At 55.8% G+C, this 18913-nt stretch overlaps 1 protein-coding gene across 3 annotated transcripts in view; it reads left to right on the top strand.

Annotated features, from left to right (window-relative positions):
* The window catches only part of DPP6 (dipeptidyl peptidase like 6), a 787207-nt gene that overhangs the window by 675678 nt on the left and 92616 nt on the right, over positions 1 to 18913 (top strand). For all 3 annotated transcript variants that reach the window (XM_070368978.1, XM_070368979.1, XM_070368980.1), the window contains 2 exons: positions 16161 to 16315; positions 17771 to 17868. In XM_070368978.1, coding sequence (XP_070225079.1) covers positions 16161 to 16315; positions 17771 to 17868 — 253 coding nt within the window. The remainder of the gene's footprint in view (positions 1 to 16160; positions 16316 to 17770; positions 17869 to 18913) is intronic.

Raw genomic sequence — 18913 nt, forward strand, 5'->3', positions numbered from 1 at the left:
AGGAAGTGTTGGGATTTTAAATAGATGTTCCCAGGAAGGGGCCCAGCCTTCCTGGAGGTCACGGGGTCACGTCTGCCCGGCCCTCGGGACCAAACCACAGGGCCACAAGGTTCTAGATCCGCACACACCTTAGGTTTTCGGTTCTTCTACGCGTCCGAATGACTGATCCCCATCGCACGGCTTCTGTTGAGGGTTGAGTCTCTCCCCCAGTCCCGGTGCCCGTGGGCCTACCCAGGTGTGAGGCGTATGAAGAATCTGCAGGTAACAAACTTCATTCCACACGGAGGCTGCATGGACACCTAGCCTGGCCCGCCCACCCCACTGGTTCTAGAACGTAAGCCCACCTCTCCCGTGGGCCCAGAACAGATCGGTCTCCAGGGAACCCGGGGCTGGTGACCCGCGTGTGACAGGGGGCAAACGTGGGCCCTCCCTCGGGAGCCAGCGCGGAGCAGCCCCACCGGGAAGCCAGGACGCACCATGTGAAGCGGGCTCCAGGGACACACCCGTGCATTCTGCTCCAGGCTCCACAGGCCCCCGTGGGACGAGGCTGCACTGTGCCCCAGGCTTGCCTTCAGGATGGAGTTGAATCACACCCTCACCACGGGGTGCTTGTCTCCAGCGCCACTCAGACACTGGCAGAGTGACCCGTTCTGGTTGCAGACCACAGACCCATGAAAATCAGAAAATCAAGCAATCGCTAACCCATTAACTGATTTATGGAATCCAGAGCTGAGTCCTTAAACATTTGTCCCAGCTGCCTTCTCTCAGGATGTTATCAGTGCCTGGTCCCCAGTCTCTTTTCCAGTTTCTGCCTTTTGCGATCTACTGCTGACTTGAGATCCTGTGAGATGTGAGCCTGCATAAGCTTGTCCTGAGGGGGAGATTTTTGAAATAGCTGGGGAATGCTGATTAGAAAATCCACAGCCGCCCCTCCACATCATGACACCAGCTGGTAAAGTCGGGAGACATTCTGGGGCCTTCCTCCCAGCTCTGGTGAGGGCAGTGCTCGCTCCTGTGAGCCGGGCATGGATGGCGGGCGGGCAGGCAGTGCCCTCCCATGCAGGCACCGTGGCCACTTCCACTGAGACATTCAGCGCTTCCAGCCTCTGGCCTCTCCACCTGCCTCGCATGGAGGAGGCTCTGGGCCCTAAGGTGTTGGGGTCAAAGCCCCAGAACTGAAGGACAGGGGCACAGACCTCAATGCCTGAATACTTTTCTGGGAACCCCCAGATGGCCCCCCATGTTCCTGGGCTGATGGAAGGTTCAGCAGACTCTTCAGGGACCACAGAACACTGTGTCTTGGTGGCCATGTAGGTCGAAAGGATGAAAGCCTGAAATGAGAACCAGTCCTGAGTGGTCACAGCTGAGGTTTGCGGAAGACCAGGTCGGGCAGGGGGGCTCACCACCTGCTGTGCTGTCCAGCTGCTCTCCACTCAGGCTGAGCCACGCACGTCTCTTTCTATGCACTCGAGTTTTATGTAAGTAATTTTGTTTCATTGCAACATTTAACTGAGACTGGAAAGTCATCATTAAGGGGACATAAAGCTGAAGGAGGAATGGAAAACTATGTAGAAGAGACCTTTTAGGCTGCGGGGGAGACGGGCTTCTGGGGTAATGGGCCTTTATTGACTCTGATGTTTTAGGAACAGGGAAGAGGAACTCATTACTCCCACACTGCGATCTCGCAAAGCAGAGGATGCTAAAACAGATGAGGCTCAGCCAGAGATGCAGAGTGTGTGTGAGAGAGGAGAGAGGCATAGACAAAGAGAGAAACTCAGAGACAGACAAAGCGAAGCAGACAGAGACTTTCAGTTCAGTTCGGTTGCTCTGTCGTGTCCGGCTCTTTGTGACCCTGTGGACTGCAGCACGCCAGGCTTCCCTGACCATCACAAACTCCCAGAGCTTGCTCAAACTCATGAGAGAGAGAGACTTTACCAAAAGAAAAAAAAGAGATTTAACAAAAGTTGAAGGACTTTCCTTGCCCTCTTGTGTCTGTCTCATTTCGGCACAGCTGGAGTCCTGAAACACTGCCCTTCACACGGGACAGTGACAAGGGGATCCGCTGGGGTGCTTCAATGCGACAGGCAGGTTTGCAGCTGGTCATCACGGGGCCCATCAGGGGCCTTGGGTGTCCACTCCATGGGAGCAGCTTCTTGACAGTTTCTTCCTCAAAAGTCTCTAGCCCCTGGAAATGCATTCGGTGTCTATTTTCTCCTGGAATGAAAAAAGGAGGACAGGAGAACTGAGGCAATCTATCAGTGTTTGGAGAAGCTGCAAATTAGCAGCCAGCAAGGTTATAATGAACATCTGAGCGATCGCAGCGGGGGAATAAAAATCAAGTCCAGACTCCTGACTGTCTCAGACATGAGGACGTGGTGGGGGTGGACGCTGCCCCCTGGTGGCCAGCACAGGCATGGCGGGTCCGCTGTCCCCGGGCTCAAGTGCTGAATCGTGGGGGTTGTCAGACCACCGGGATGGTGATGAGGTGTGTGCAGTGAGTAATATGCAAGTCACACGGCGCTGGTTAGCCAGGGAGGCTGCGGGTGGCAAGGGAAAAGCTCCTTCTGCCTCCTGGCTTGACGTTGGCCGTTTCTCGTTTAACCCCTCCATTTAATTCCGCTCTCGGCGCGTCAGATAAAATATTTAGTGGCAGGAAAAAGGCTGCAGATGCAGGCGGGAATAAATAAGATTGCCCGTATATAGAACGAGGCCATTTATTTCCAAGTGCAGATCTATCAGGCATGTTATTTATGTCTTTTGCAATTTTCCAGGACCCAGATTTCTCCAGATGCTTTTTTTCCCAGTCGACACAGCAGTGGGGGTGCAGGAGGCGGCACTTATTAACAGGGAGAACACACAGGGCCTGTGTTTTAGGAGCGATCCCAAAGCCTGTCTCAACTGCCTGCACTGCTTTGATCTGCCTCTTGTCATCCCATCCAGAGGTGACAGCCGTAATGCTGACATGACTCAGGCAGATGGAGCCTTCAAGGCAGAGACAGCTCGAGCTGCCGGACAGCACGGGGCGGGCAGGGGAGACGGGCCGGAGGCTCAGTGCCGGGTTGGCAGGGCGCCGGCAGCATTGGGATGAGCTGTGGACCAGGAATCAGGACCAGAGCCAGCCCCACCCTCTGCCCGTTTGTGAGCCTGTGAAACAGCCCCATCTACTTCTCACAGCAGTGCCCCCTCCACACACCCCAAGACCAGAATCCACTCAAGGCTCTGGCAGGCGCTTTGGGTGAGCCGCCCCTGCCTGTGAGTCTCAGCTTTCTCCTCCGTGAAGTGGAGTCACAGAAGCATGGTTGCAAGCTTGGCAGGGTGGTCATGGTGAGCGTTGGGTTCCTAGTGGGACAGACGACATACCTGCCTTGCTCATCCCGCCAGGTCACAGCTCAGCACACACAGGCCCATTAGCCCCAGAGCCCGAGTGCTGGCCGGTTGTGAATGTAGTCCTTCCTGCGGCATTCATCCAGGCCAGAAGCCGCGGCCGACTGGGAGAAAGTGAGTTCAGACCCACGTGAGTGTGGACGTGAGACGCGGGGAACCTTAGGCAGGGCGGAACCTGAGGACTAGGGCGACATACAGAGCTGGGACCTCTCTTCACAGGGAGGCACCTCCCCTCCAGGCGCCAAGGGCACCGCATGGGGAAGGTACCTGGAGGCGAGCCGCTCTGTAGGGTTGGGAAGCCTGAGGCCCTGTCCCTCGACCAGGAGAGAAGCCCCCCGAACCCCTGGGAGAAAGGGGAGCCCCATGTGTGCAGTGAGGGTCCAGCCCTGGTGGATTCTGCCTTCTCTTCACATCATTTGACAGCCCGTCCAGTGGGGGCTTGTTGACAAAACCTCTCCTGTGTGAGATCCTCCCAACCCCAGAAGTACTAGCACACTCCTCTCAGGCTCCTGAGAAACTTCTCCCCGGGGTCATTTTATCCACAGAGAGATTCTGGCAGTCGTTTGCTTTGGACCACACTTGGCCAAAGACAATTAGGGAAAATAAAGCAGAATTCACTTGATTTTTGACTTCCGTATGCTGTTTGGATTTTGGCAAAGGGAGAATTAACTCATGGTGACTTGCTTTTCACTCTAAAGAGAAGCTGACATTTTTTGTGAGCTACTGAGCAAGTTTGAGAAGATTCATTTGAAGAACCACTGACCCTACAAAACAGGACTAAGATATACCGTATCTCAGAAGAGTGCCCCATTGGAGGATGGGGTCTCCCTTGGGAGCACTTCTCTGACTCAGGGGGAAGTGACTCGTCACTGGAGTTCTGTCTCCTAACCCCGATTATTCCCAGGGCCCACGGCACCTCGTGCTTCCTGCTGCATTTAGAGCCGTGCAGGAGGTTGGCCGGGGACAAGCACGCTGGAAGAAGGCAGTGGGCAGGGTGCCCTGGAGGCATCGCCATCTCACCCGGAGCAGGCGCTTGTTGTCCGCATCACCCACCTGGCCAAGGGACCCTGGGGAGCCTGATGCCAACCTCAGCCCACGGAAGAGCTGCTTTTTAATTGGCCTCGAGTCACTTCATCTGTTTGCCTTCTGGGGCTGTCTGCCTTACAGCACGGATATTTGCATTTCACCCCATCAGTTGGCCCTAAAATCACAGGCTCTCCGAAGGCTGCAGACCTGCAGTTGTAGAGGTGGAGCCAGCCGTCCAGTGAGACCGGTGTCGTGGGAAGACTGCCTCCCCCAGTTAGCCGCTGCCCAAGCTGGAGCAAGTTAACCCCATGCAGGAGCCTCAGCGGCCTCCTCTGGGAGGTAACTGCGGCAAAGAGCAGGGTAAGCGTGCAGCACCAGCTCCCAGGCATGGGTCAGGCTCTGGCTGAGTTACAGCTGTTGGTACTCATCCCCTGGCTCCCGGAAAATGCCAGACCTGTAACAAAGAAAAGGGTTTCCATTTCACCTCTCTGACACTGGGTGTCCGAGACCCTCCCAGAAGCAGGCCTGTTAGCACGGCCATCACGGAAGGGGCCAGGGTGCTCAAGGCCCAGGGGTGGGGGACGGGGCAGGTGTCACCCTGGTGAGTCTGCACACCCTGTGGGGAGGCCTCGTGGCTGCAGGCAGGGCTGATACTGGCGCTCGGCTCCGGTCGGTGCTGCCCAACACCCCCCATCAGCAGTCCAGTGTCATGATGAGTGTGAACAGGCACGGGGGCCCTCAACTGACAGTTGTTTGCTGGCCTAAGGGGTCTTCTGAGAAGGGCAGGCACCTGGAACCCAAAGCCCCCTCCTTCCACTTTCTGGAGGTGTCGGCAGGCATGAAAAGCCATGGAAGTGGGTGGTGGGGAGCCCGTGACTCACGTCAAGCACAGGCAAGGGGGGGGGGTCCCAGGGCAGGCGCAGCCCAGAGCCCCCTCCTGCCTCCTCAGTGTCCCCGCCTGTCCTGCCCACAGCATGCTCCTTGGGGCCAGGGCCTGGAGAGGACTGTCCCCGACATTCTCAGCAGTGAGCGCCCCCTGGAGCCCCTGTGCCAGGGGCCCTGGACCGGGGACACTCTCCCTCCTCACATGGCTCACAGTGGGGCCGCGCTGAGCTCTCCTGTTTCCCAGGTGAGGAGAGGGGAGCAGGACTGGAAGGGCTTGGTCCAGGCCCACTGGCGGTGCCCTGGGTGGATGGACCTGTGTCCAAGACTCCCAGCCTCAGGATGCCCCGGGCAGCTTCGAGGCTACATGTGGTCCTGGGACATCCTGGGGGTGAGATCGGGTGGGGACAGGGGCGGGCTGGGGGCTGTGGCTCTGTTGTCTCCTGTCCATCCTGAAGGCATCACCGCGGCACCTGCGACTGGACCCATGGTGACCCTACCTATGATGACTGTGGCCGTGGTGACCGTACCTGTGACGACTATGCCCATGGTGACCGTACCTGTGATGACTATGCCGTGGTGACCCTACCTGTGATGACTGTCCCCATGGTGACGGTACCTGTGACGACTGTGCCCGTGGTGACCCTACCTGTGATGATTGTGCCCGTGGTGACGGTACCTGTGACGACTGTCCCTGTGGTGACCCTACCTGTGACGACTGTGTCCGTGGTGACCATACCTGTGATGACTGTCCCTGTGGTGACCCTACCTGTGACGACTGTGCCCGTGGTGACCGTACCTGTGACGACTGTGCCCGTGGTGACCGTACCTGTGACGACTGTGCCCGTGGTGACCGTACCTGTGACGACTGTCCCTGTGGTGACCGTACCTGTGACAACTGTGCCTGTGGTGACCGTACCTGTGACGACTGTGCCCGTGGTGACCGTATCTGTGATGACTGTCCCCGTGGTGACGGTACCTGTGACGACTGTCCCCGTGGTGACCCTACCTGTGATGACTGTGCCTGTGGTGACTGTACCTGTGACGACTGTGCCCGTGGTGACCCTATGGTGACCGTACCTGTGATGACTGTGCCCGTGGTGACCCTATGGTGACCGTACCTGTGATGACTGTGCCCGTGGTGACTGTACCTGTGATTTCTGTACCCATAGTGACCAGGATTTCCCTCCCCTCAATCACACTGAACCCCTGAGCTATGTCTCCAGAGTCAGGATCTATTTGTACAAGTCTAAAGACAGACCCTTGTTCTTTGAACAGTAGAACCAAGAATATTTAATAATTCAATGCAGTTGGGTATAGAAACTGTTCTGAGTGCTGTTTATAATTCACAGTTAATTAACCTTCCTCTTCGAAAAGAAGTACAAAAACTTGAGACCTAATTTCTTGATACACATTGTTTTTGATATCCATTATTTTTAAAATGTGTTTCCACTGATATTAAGAAATAATTATGCAGACTATCTCAGACTGATTAAGGTGACTGTTGCTCTGTTAGAATTGTCTTTGAAAATATGTATTATAATGAGCTTTTGTGCAGTGCATCCTACAAGAAAACATTCCTGTCATCTAATTTTAAAGCTAAAGCCAGTATATAGAAGAAATGTTACATATAATTTGAAGGCAATAATTTTGCTTTGCGATGAAAAATTCTAACTTTCAGAAGAGGACACCATCGAGTCAGCACTTTTAAGAAACCCTTCATAAATACAAACAGTTTTGGTTGTAGTGCTTGGTAGTTAAGTCACTGTCTCATTAAAATTCCAATTTCAGAATCTCAATCATTTTTAACTTCCTTGTGAATATTATTAACAAGATGATCAGCTTCAGCAAAATATCAGGAAGAAAAATAAAACCATCTAAGAGCATTAAAAATCATTGTAGAGTTGGGTGATAACATTCTACCTCCAGTCACTATTATAGATTATTAAGTTAATATCAAAGAGTATTATGGCAAAACATTCTCTTTTAAATGGAACAGTTTTAGGAGCTGAATTTAAAACCATTTTTGGTCATCGCCTGGGCACAGATGGCAGACTGTCTGCAGGGCTGCCTGCCTGCCTGGCAGGTGCAGTGGCACGGGGTGGGGGGAGGTCTGAGATCTGCATGAAGCCCCCACTGGCCCAGCTCATTCATCTCACCTTCAGAGGCTCAGACAAGTGTCTGAAATCTCGACTCTTTGTGACCCCATGGACTATAGCCCCCCAGGCTCCTCTGTCTGTAGGATTCTCCAGGCAGGAATACTGGAGTGGGTTCCCATTTCCTCCTTCAGGGGATCTTCCTGACCCAGAGATTGAACTCTTATCTCTTGCATCTCCGGCATTGGCAGGCAGGTTCTTTACCACTGGCGCCACCTGGGAAGCCCGATCAGTGGCTCAGACCCCATCCAGAACCACAGGTGGGGGAGAGATGGAGCTGAAGGAGATGGAAAGCTGGCAGAGACGACGTCAGCTCGTCTCTCAGTGCTTCCCACAGACATGCTCTTCTCAGGGCCTCACTCTGTGATGTGGGCCGGTTATCTACACTTTTATCCTTTTAATTTCCTTAAGAGAAAGGTAAAGATAGGAACACCTACTCAAAGTGGTTGTTTGGAGGAGTAAATGAACACTTACTGAAACACACACATACATGCACACGTGTACATGTACACACATGCATATATGTATGCGTGCACATGCATACACACGCGCATGCACACATGCATACATACACAATGCACACACATACATGCACATGCATGCACGTGTGCACACACGTGTGCAAATATACACACATGCACACACGCATGAACGTCTGGCCTGTACGTTTTGATGGGAAAAAGGAAAGAAGGATGATTGACCCAGACGGGGGGTTAAGGGTCACAGTGAAGTGCTTTCTGCATCTGGGCTGCCAGACAAGGTAACCTCCACTTTCCTCTCCATTTTGCCTGGATCAGCCCTGCCTTCCTAGCTTACTATCCTCACTGGGGTCTTGTTAATTACAAAAAAGAGAGAAGTAGGAGGACTTGCATGCGGGTGGTCTGAGGGTTGTTCTGTGGCAGGCAGGGTCAGCTCTGCAGGTGCTTTACAAAATGAGCACTGGAGAAGCAGCCACCCTCCTTGCCCTGTGCATCTGGTGTGTCTGCTGAGCTTGCTGTTCCTGACAGGGCAGAGACAATCCGCCAGGACCTCTGGGAAGCCTGAGCCATTTGCTTTTTCTCTCCTCCAGTTACCAGGAGCCACAGCAAGGGTGTTCAACAGTGAGGGTTCCCCGATGGCTTAGTGGCTCTGTCCCGAGGTGCCCAGGCTTGCCAGGCACGAGGCCGCACCGCAGTGGCCCATGCTTGGCGGCCACATCAGTCCGGTCCAAGCTCATCTTCCCTCTGAACCGCTTCTGCTCCCTCAGTGGGTCCCTGACTGCAGCGGCCCAGGCTGACACGTGTTCCGTGATCATAATAGATGCTGTGGCAGACTTGCCAGTGCATTTATGTATAAGAACTAACATCACTCTCACAACAACCCACGAGGTAGAGACGGATTTTGCAGACGAGAAAACTGAGGCAGGGACTTCCCCGTGGTCACACGGTCAGCGAGTGGCCCTAGAGAGGCTGGCTCGGGGGTCCCTCCTCCTTAGCATCTCACGTCTGTAGGGCGGGATGTGTGCTGTGCACACCATTCCCTCCAAGTCCCTCTCCAGGACGCCTTCTAGGGTGGGCAGGGTGGCTCTCCCGTCCCCATCTCTGCCCGGGGGTCAGCCCCGTGTGATAACTGACTCCGCACGCCTGCTGTGCTGAGAACATCAGAGCAGAGGAGAACGAGGTCTGGCACCTTGGGCAGCCCCATCCTATGCACCCATCTGTGTTCCCTCCAAGGCTTGGAGGCAGCCTTTCCCCTCCCCGACCCCAAAAAACTGGGAAGGGAACCGCCAGCCGGGATGCCCCTGGTGTCAGCAGAAGGCTCTGCCCGGTTCCCACGGGCTCCCCCTTCTCTCCCACACCCCCGCCCTCCACACCCAAAGACAGTGCCCAGCTGACACTGGACTGACAGGCTTGGGGTCTTGAATGATATTTTTTGGTAGCACGGAGTCCTCATTGCTGCTGTGCGAGCTCCTCTCTAGTTGCAGTGCTCCGGCTTCTCGTGTTGCAGACCACAGACTCTGGGGCACGTGGACTTCAGTAGTTGCGGCTCACAGGCTCCAGAACGTGGGCTCAGTCGTTTCAGTACATGAGTCAGTTGCTCTGTTGGAATGTGGGGTCTTCCTGGACCAGGAGTCAGACCCACGTCCCCGCATTGGCGTGCAGATTCTTAACCACTGGACCACCAGGGAAGTCCCTTGAATGATATTTAAATGCAAGCCGAGATCCTGCGGTGAGAACCCCCCTTCCCTTGGCAGCCTGCCCCAAGGCTGAGGGAGACCAGACGCTTGTGTTCAGGGCACATTTTTCCTGGTCCCTGGTCGGGTTTCCCCTCTTGTGTGAGATCCTCAAGGCAGAAGCCAACCTCCCAAGCCTCTTCTGCCCCCAGAGCGTGCACCCCAGCGCCTGAGTAGCTGTTGCTCAGGGTGGTCTCCGGGGGAAGGTCCTGGGCACACAGCCGGGAACGTCGACCTCGAACAAGGGCCCATGACCGCACTCACTGACGCCAGCGCATTGGGGGCTGCAGAGCTCACCAGAGGCCGTGGGTCGTTCCAAGGCCGCCTCCAGGACCTTGCGGGTGGGTCAGGGGGAAGGTCAGGAGATGCTCAGAGAGGCCGCGAGCCCAGAAGGAAGGGCCTAAACACGTGTCCTCCCCGGGCACCTGCCGCGCTCTGCGCCTCCTGCCACCTCCCGAGTGTGCCCGCTGCTGCCAGGCTGGTCCAAGCTCACCGTTTTCCAGCAGATGCGGCCTCGGCAACCCTCTGCTCATGGCTGGCGGGTACTTTGCCAGAAACTCAGGAAACAGGGTGGTGTTGGCTCTGCTGGTGGACATCCTGGAACCTGCTCAAAGGAAGCTGGTCCACATCTAAGCCAGGGCGTGGGAACAGGCTGTGGTGCAACGTCAGAACGTCTGCAAACCCATGCCCACGACTCGTCACACATGGACCAAACTGTGTCAATGTCCACCTAAATGTCAGTGCAGTCTGTGCAGATGCTGTCGTGATGAACACACACAAATTATTTTAGAAGTCGTGTTAGCCGCTCAGTCGTGAGGCCGTCAGGAGGAGTAAGTGAGCTGTTACCTGGAAAGCGCTGAGCAGTGTCTACTGCATGTTAAATATTTGTTCGACCAAAAGATGTCCCTGAATCTGACCGGGGTTCAGCAAGGGTCCCAGGCAGAGCGGGTCCCCAGCATGTTGGGTGGAAGTTGAGGCAGCCAACTTGATCCAGGCCTAGTGGAGGCTGAAACATTGCAGGTCAGGGCCTGGGGACGCAGCCGGGCAGACAGCATCGTGTGTGTGTGTGTGTGTGAGCATGTGTGAGCACCAGTGAGGGGGGCGCTGGGTCCAGCCCAGCTTGTTCTTAGGGCTGAGGCCAGAGCGCAGCCCCCTCCTGGTCCGGTCTGGCTTGGAAGGTCCCCGCTGAGTTTCAGGGCAGAATTCGGCTGACTCTCTCCTACATCATCCGCCCAGTGAGGAGCTGGCTCTCTGGGGGTCATGACCCAGCATAGTCATGACCTTGTGCAGATTCCTGCAGCTGCCGTAACAGAAGACAACAGCGCGGCTTTAAACTGCAGGGATTTATCGTTCCAGCTCTAGGCGCTGCAAGTCTGAAGCCGAGGTGTCTCTTCCAGCTTCTAAAGGGGCATCCTTGCTGATCCTCCGCCTGTAGACGCATCATTCCAGGCTCTGCCTTTGCCCCCAGAGGGCGCCGGCCTGCTCTGACTCTCTGTCTCTTTACTTGTCCTTGGGAGGTGCCAGTCGTGTTGGATTGGGGCCCCCACCCTCCTCCAGAGTGACCCCGTCTTAATATGCATCTTACTTACATCTGCAGTGACCCTGTTTCTGAACAAGGTCACCTTGACAGGTACCAGGGGTCAGGATGTCATTATTTTTAGGGGACAGTTTCACCCACAACACACCTTTAAGTGGAACCTACTATTCTGTTCAAGATGGCATGCTCCCCGCAAATAATTTGGAAGCCTATTTCTTATGTACTGATGGACCTGTCAACTAAAAAAGTGCACAGCCTAAAAGACGCCTGGGTTGTGCTCAGTCCTGAGTCGTGCCTAACCCTCTGCCATGCCATGGACTATAGCCCACCAGGCTCCTCTGTCCATGGCATGTCCCAGGCCAGAGTACTGGAGTGGGTTTCCTCCTCCAGGGGATCTTCCCAAACCACGGATCAAACCCGCGTCTCCTGCATTGGCAGGCAGGTTCTTTCCCGCTGCACCACCAGCTGTCTCATTCAGGGACCTTACTGAGGACGACAGCCTGGGAGACAGCCTCTCAGTGGCTCCGAGGGACTGTTCCAAGGAGGGAAGGAAGAAGCCAGGATATGTAGGAGTTTTTGCTGGAAAATAATGTAATCAAGCGTCAGAAGAGTACTGTTCATCGCCAAGACCAGACCTCTCAAGATGGTGACCGTTGCATTTCTCCCTGTGTGGACGATGAGGGAGTCTGGGCTCACTAAAGTCATTCCCAGACAGCGTCATCACTGCCTAGGGCCAGCATCCTGTCCTCCTCCACCCTGGACTCCCTCGGCCCTGCTGCTGGCTTCACAGCTGCAGCATCCTCTGTTTATTGCCATGGCGGGTGACATTGTTTGCCACAGACTACAGACATGCATCTCCAGAATGCAGGGCCTGTTTGATCAGATGTCATGTATCAACTAGCCTGTGAGTTTGTGCAGAAAAGGGATTTGTGCCCTTCCCCCATCCCACTAAACCGTGACTATTCTGCCGGGAGTGGGACCCAGGTATCTGTAACAAAAGCACACGCTATTCCCACATGCTTCCCTGAGCACCTCCTTAAGGGACTGTTGTTGCTGTTCAGTCGTTCAGTCATATCCGACTCTTTGCGACCCCATGGACTGCAGCAGCCCGGGCTTCTCTGTCCCTCACCAACTCCTGGAGCTGCTCAAACTCATGTCCATTGAGTCACTGATGCCATCCAACCATCTCATGCTCTGTCGTCCCCTTCTCCTTTTGCCTTCAACGTCCTTCCCTCCATCTTTCCCAGCATCAGAGTCTTTTCCAGTGAGTCAGATCTTTGCATCAGGTAACCATAGGGTTGGAGCTTCAGCATCAGTCCTTCCCATGAATATTCAGGACTGATTTCCTTTAGGATTGACTGGTCCGAGAGACTCTGAAGAATCTTCTCCAGCATCACAGTTCGAAAGCACACCCAGCAAGAATTATGCAATGACCGTGGTGGCCTCTCCTTGTCCTCCATCTGAAAAACAATCTGGAAAACTGGAGAATTCCTCGTCTTGGAGGGACCGGCCTTTATCACCTTGAGCCCTAAAGGGACTCTGTCCTCTTGGACCTGCCCATATTTGTGCAACCTGAGTGACAATATTCGCTTCTTTAAGATGTGGTGACAAGACCTAGGGGAGTGGGCCCAGATGAAGCTGTGAGCTGAAGCTGCATGGATGGAAATTTCTTCCTCTTCAAGTGAATGTCCAGAGATGCATCCTTCTTGCTTGATTCCAAGAAGGTCCTGGAACAGGTCAGGGCAGTGAAGGAAAACTGTACCCTCTCGTTCTCACAAGTTATCTGTACTTCAGAAGGCAGTTCCTCCTGTTGTTCCAAGGCAAGGGCTCATGCAAGTAATTTAGTTGATGAACTAGTTTTTTTCCCTGCAAAACTCTGCCCATACACTACTTTTGGTTCATGGCATTTAAACCAACTGCATCATTAAGCTAGAAGCCTGAAGAAAACATTTGCAGAATGGGGACGTTCAGTAATGAACGGGGAAATGTCACGGTTTCATCTGCCTGGTCCTTTTCCCCGTAGTTCATTATACTTAATTATCTCTTTAAGAAGCAACTAACTCACAGGAAAATAAAAACACCCAGGAACGATGTGTTTAAGAGCGTTTGGAGAGAATAAACCGAAGCTGCCCTTTGTGTATGGCCTGCCTTTGGCATGGAGGCATTTCTCTTTCGTTAGCGATCGTCTCGCTGTGGGATGTTGAGTATTTGCCAACATAGACAGCAGGCCCTTGTCACTCCTGAGGACTCTGGTTTCCAAGCCGCCCTCTGACCAGCACATCTCTCCTCTGAAGCCTGTGGTCCTCTGCATCGTGTGCTCTGAGCAGTGCATTGAGCTCAGTGACGGACTCGGCATCTGCTAATGGATGGGGCAGGAATAGTGCTTCTCAGCCCAGCCTGGGGGCTCCTTTCTCCCCGATCTGGCTCTCGTCCTCGCACGTGGGACCCCCTGCCCTGTGCTGGCCAGACCACAGCAGCAGTGTTTCCTTCGTGTCTGAAGGCAAGTTCTGGAAACGAGGTGGACGCATGACGGACGGGTGAGAAGCTAGCAGTGTGCCCTCCCACGCTCCGTGCCCCTCACCAAGCCCCGGGCCCGTCTGGGGGTGAAGGGGGCCGGACCCCGCAGGATGCTGATTCTGTCCCTTCCCTCACAGGGAGTCGCTTGGGGTCAGAGAAGCCGCAGACGAGTTGCGTGTCTGCAGGTCTGTGCTGCCAGTCTGCTCCTGGGTGACGCTTCTATCTAGGCACCTTACTGGCACCCGCCACTGTTCCGCTGGTAATTTCTGGAGGAACAGGCTGTGAGCACTGCGGTCAGGCTCGAGCCCCTGATTTCAGGTGGATGATGCTTGCCTGTCGCCACCCCCTGCCCCATGCATTCTGCTTGCTCCCGCTGACTCCCCTGTACTCCCTTGTCCCTCCCTGACGTGCTCACCTCCCCAGCCCCCAGCACAGGTGTGGTGGGGCAGGGTCTCCCACAAACCACTGCAAGTGGTGCCTGTTTTCCCCAGCAGCCCGTCTGCTGGAGTCCATCACACCGGCCAGACAAGTCAGGTGGTTCTGCAGAGAGTCATCTCTGCGTCACCTCCTCCCAAACCCACACCTGAAAGTCACTTTGCTGGCTGCTGAAGACACTGGAAAATTACAAGCCCTGGAGAGCTCGCTGGCTTTTTTTTTTTTTTTTTGCCTCAGCAGACCTTTGGGTGTTTTATCGGCTCTGGCAATGCTTCTGAGTCATTTCTTGGGGTGCCGCAAGGGCAGAGTGCTGGCAGGGTCGGGGTGTTAGAGGCAGCCGCTGTGCCCCTCGGCTGACAGTGGGGAGCTCATTCGGGGCCCCCCGTGGATGGCAGGACGGGGGCAGAGCTCAGGACCGGGGCCCCTTAGGCATCCTTCACGGACCCGCCGTACCGCAGGCCTGGGGTGCGTCTGGTGATGGGACTCAGGCGTGCTGGGCACTTCATGGGAGACAAGATGCTGCTGTCTGGCGCTGCTCCTGAGTCACAGGGGTTGGGGTCTCTGCAGGCTGCTGGAGACCAGGAGGGAAGCCCCCGGGGTGGGGGGTCGGGGGCACAGGAAGAGTTATTTCAGGGAGGCCGGCGCTTCATGAAGCGAGTCCCTTCTAGCTCTGCTGTGGCAGGTCCAGCAGGACGTTTCGGTTCCTCCCACTGAGCCCACAGGCTGGTGGAGCCCACAATGGAGGGACGGACTGCCCATCGGCCAGCCCCCCAGGGGGAGCAGGAGCTGCAGGGCCCCTAAACGGGGCTGCGGGACGCCCTTGTGGTCCCTGCAGCAGGGCCCTGACCCCCTAGCCCACCCCGTCTCCGTCCTGCAGCCGGCGGGTCCCCCGCCCCGCACCGCGCCATGGGCTCCCCTGTGGCCCTGCCTCCAGCGCCACCTCCCTCGCCCTTATTCTCACTCTAGCCATCCCCCGGAGTCTGAGTCCCTCATTCTGCTTCCTCTGTGTGACTTCAGCTGTTCGACTACCTTTCTGTCCCTTCGGGCTCTCAGAGCCTGTTTGTGGTCTACCCCGAATAATGACTGGGGAATGGGACTCATGTTGGGGGGTTGTAGAGCTGTGCTGACCATTATTTTAAAAACGAATCCAGGGGAATTCATTAATAAAACACACACACGGTGTCCAAGGAGGACCCCAGCCTCAGAGCTGTTTAGCCCCGAGGTGCTTCTCCAACCCCAGCGCTCTGATGAGTGGCCCCTGGGAGGTGCCCTCTCTCGGCTTGTTCAGAAGGCAAGGTGGGATCATGCTTTCCGGAACAGACGTCAGATCCTATGGGACTCCTCCCCAGTGAGCTCACTAGTTAACCCAGACTCCGTGACGGGGAGGAGCTGGGGAGCTCCCAGTGGAGGCTGGGCCCATCGCTGTTTCCATCTCGGTCTCCCTGAAGAGGGGGCCATTCTGGGTCTCTGCCTCAGGGAATGCGATCGCCTCCTTCCGTCAGGGTGAGGGGCCCACTGGGCTCTGAGCATCGCCTCCCACACGGCCGTGTGCCTGGGGCCTCAGTGTGGGCCTGAGCCCTCGGCGTCCCCTGCTCATTGATTTCCTGGGATTCAAGCTCCAAACAGTTATGTCCTCACTTGGTCCTGCCAGGGGCTCCCTGCTTGAGACGAATGGATCTCCTCTCGTTTTGGTTTTCTGATCCCCTTCAAGTAATAACTCACACACAGCAATAGTAAGTCAACTCAGAAAGGACCTCATAGGCTCATCATGCTCAAATTGTGCAAAAAAAGGAGAGTGGTTTTTGGATGGTTCGCCTCTGCTCGGTCGGGCCTTGATTGACTGGGTTTGCTGTGCTGGGGTTCGGTGGTCAGCCCAGGTATGTCCAGAATGACTGTGCACCCGGGCACGGGGAGGCCTCCTCAGAGGCTGTGAGGAGGCATTTGTCCCCGGGGGGCTCCCGGGTGCCCTCCCCCGTGCCTTCACACGTCTCTGCTTTGTCTGTTTCCTTAGAGGAGATCCTGAAGACCCACATCGCCCACTGGTGGTCTCCGGACGGTACACGGCTCGCCTACGCCACCATCAACGACTCACGCGTGCCGGTCATGGAGCTGCCCACCTACACCGGCTCCATCTACCCCACCGCGAAGCCCTACCACTACCCCAAGGTAGGCAGGAAGCCACGCCAGGACAGCCTCTGCATACGTTCATCGGCTCCCCACCCCCTCGTGGAGCCGTGGCTCTCCCCCGTGCTGCGAGCAAGGCAGTAAACAGAGGCGGGATTAATTATGTCCCATTATATTGCATTAAATTCCCATCTTTGCGGAGCTGAATCTGTCAACAGGTTTACTTTTTTTTAAATGACGGAACTACCGTTAGTCATTTGTCCAAGCTTCAATCCCAACCGATATACATCACCTCCCTTGTGACTCCGTGGTGACAGAAACTCACACTGCTCACGCTGGGGCACTCTGTCCTCTAGCTCCTTTTGCAGGTTCTGAGGGGTCAGAGGGTCCCCTTGGCTCTGGGCTGCTCTGCGCCTGGCCGTGTGCTGCCCTGTACTGTTTCGAATTGCTCCCCAGACCCGTGTGTTGCCACAAAAAGCCAGCAGAACAGCAAGGATGCAGGTGGATGGCAGGGCTGAGGGCGGGGAGGCACAGATGGCCACACCTGGCTTTGTTAGTAAACCGCATCGTGCCAGTGTGGGGGCAGGGCCTGCCGCCCACTCAGCTGGAGAGAGGCCGGGGCCCCGCCTGCCCCTCCGGTGACAGGGTCCCCGGATTCCCCCCGGGGCTGCCCCAGAAGGACCCGTCCAGCCTCTGCCGACCAGCCCTGGCCCCGGCTCCCCAGCCACCGGAGGGCTCTAGGAGCTGACACCTCCTGCTGTCCAGAGATACAGGACCCTCGGCCTGCAGTTTGCAGCGAGGGGCAATGGTGCCCAAGCAAGGGGCCCAGGGTCCCAGGCCAGAGGAAGGAAGCACCAGGTATATCAGTCAGCTCGGGCTCCGTAACAAGCACCACAGACCGTGCTGCTTAAACAGCGGACGTGTGTGTCTCACGGTTCAGGAGGCTGGGAGCCAGACATTGCCTAGAAAGGGAACAGTTTCCCTGCTGAACCCTTTCATGGGAGTCCCCCCAACCTCGGAGTGATGGGATGACCTGAAACCTAGAAAACTGCAACCAACTGACTTTACCGTGAGCTCTGGGACAGGTCTGTGATTGGAATTATGACACCCCATGTGGCTCGGGACTGGAGTTTCCTGTTTTAGTAGAAAGTCAGCATGTTCTGACCAACAGAACTCAGATTGGAGCCACAAACTGCTGACCCGTCTGAGCCCTGCCCTGTGTGGGTCTGCCTTCCCCCTCACCCTGACACCCCGTCTGCAGGGGCGGAGGAGCCAGAGTCAGACCAGCAGCCTAGTCTTCTGCCCTGCCGGCCAGCGCTCGTGCAGGGAGGGGACAGAGGAGAGTGGCCTCTCCCCGTCCCCACCCCATCTACTGACACTCCCCCTGAAGGGCTTCGTCCTCCCCACACTGAGCCTCTCGTGTCTCCCAGCAGACTCAGCACCCAGGCCGGTCCAGGTGGGAGGTGGCTCTCACACCTCTATCCCCTTTCCTCCCAGGCCGGCTGTGAAAACCCCAGCATCTCCCTGCACGTCATTGGCCTGAACGGACCCACGCATGACCTGGAGATGACGCCGCCCGATGACCCGAGGATGAGGTTTGCATCCTTCGTTCAATTACGCGACGACAATAACCGTGAGATCCATGTCTGCTTATGTGGTCTCTGTGGGCTCAGACTGCCAATTTAAACATCCAAGGAAAAGGCACATTTTGTACCATTTTCCTGGCTGCTTTATGGCTTGGTGTTCTGAGAGAGGAACACCTGTCAAAGCCGCTGTGATGTCTTACCTCACGTCAGGCTCAGATCCTGCCCCCCAGAGGCTGGGCTTCAGGGGGGCAGAGGGGATGGTCAACCACACGTGTCCAGTGGGGGCACCTGGCCTGCACGTGGAGGACTTTGGGGTTCACCCTTCAGATGAACAGATGCACCTTTCCAAGACGTCCAGGTAATTGGACCTACTGTGCATGGGACCCCATTTTCAGAGCCTCACTTTAGAGCAGGGGTCCCCAGCCCCCAGGCCACAGAGCCATCCTGTTCCTGTTAGGAACCGGGATGCACCACGGGAGGTGAGTGGCGGGTGATTGGAAGAACCTCTGTCTACGCTTACAGCCACACACCATCACAGCACCACCCGAGCTCTGCCTCCCCAGTGAACTCAGTAAATGCAATGCCCTTGAATCATTCCAAAACCATCCCTGCACTCCGTCCATGGAAAACCTGTCTACTGCGACACTGGCCCTGGTGCCAAAAAAGGTCAGGGAGCGCCGCATTGGAGCATGGCTGCCCTTTACCAGGCCTGGGGACCAAGCGGGAAGTCATGCTCCAGTGAAGCCAAAGCTCCCAGGTGGCATAACAACCATGCAATTGGTGGGACATATTGACAACGGCATCCATCCTATTGTTAGTAACGACTGGCTCAGGTGGATTTTATATTCCAATCAAGAAAGCTGAGTAGAGTCTGACTGAAGGGGTCTGGATTTCAGTTTCATCTTGTCCCAGAGTCCAAGTGGCCTGGGGACTGGTTATACTTCCAGAGTTTACTAATAGCGATGTTAAACCCCACTCTGTTGAGAGTATTGATGGGAGACCCAGAAAGGGAAGGGGACTGGGCTGGCCCCAGCTTCTACTCACTCATCGATGC

The sequence above is a fragment of the Bos mutus genome, chromosome 4, assembly GCF_027580195.1.
Source record: "Bos mutus isolate GX-2022 chromosome 4, NWIPB_WYAK_1.1, whole genome shotgun sequence".
NCBI lineage: Eukaryota > Metazoa > Chordata > Mammalia > Artiodactyla > Bovidae > Bos > Bos mutus.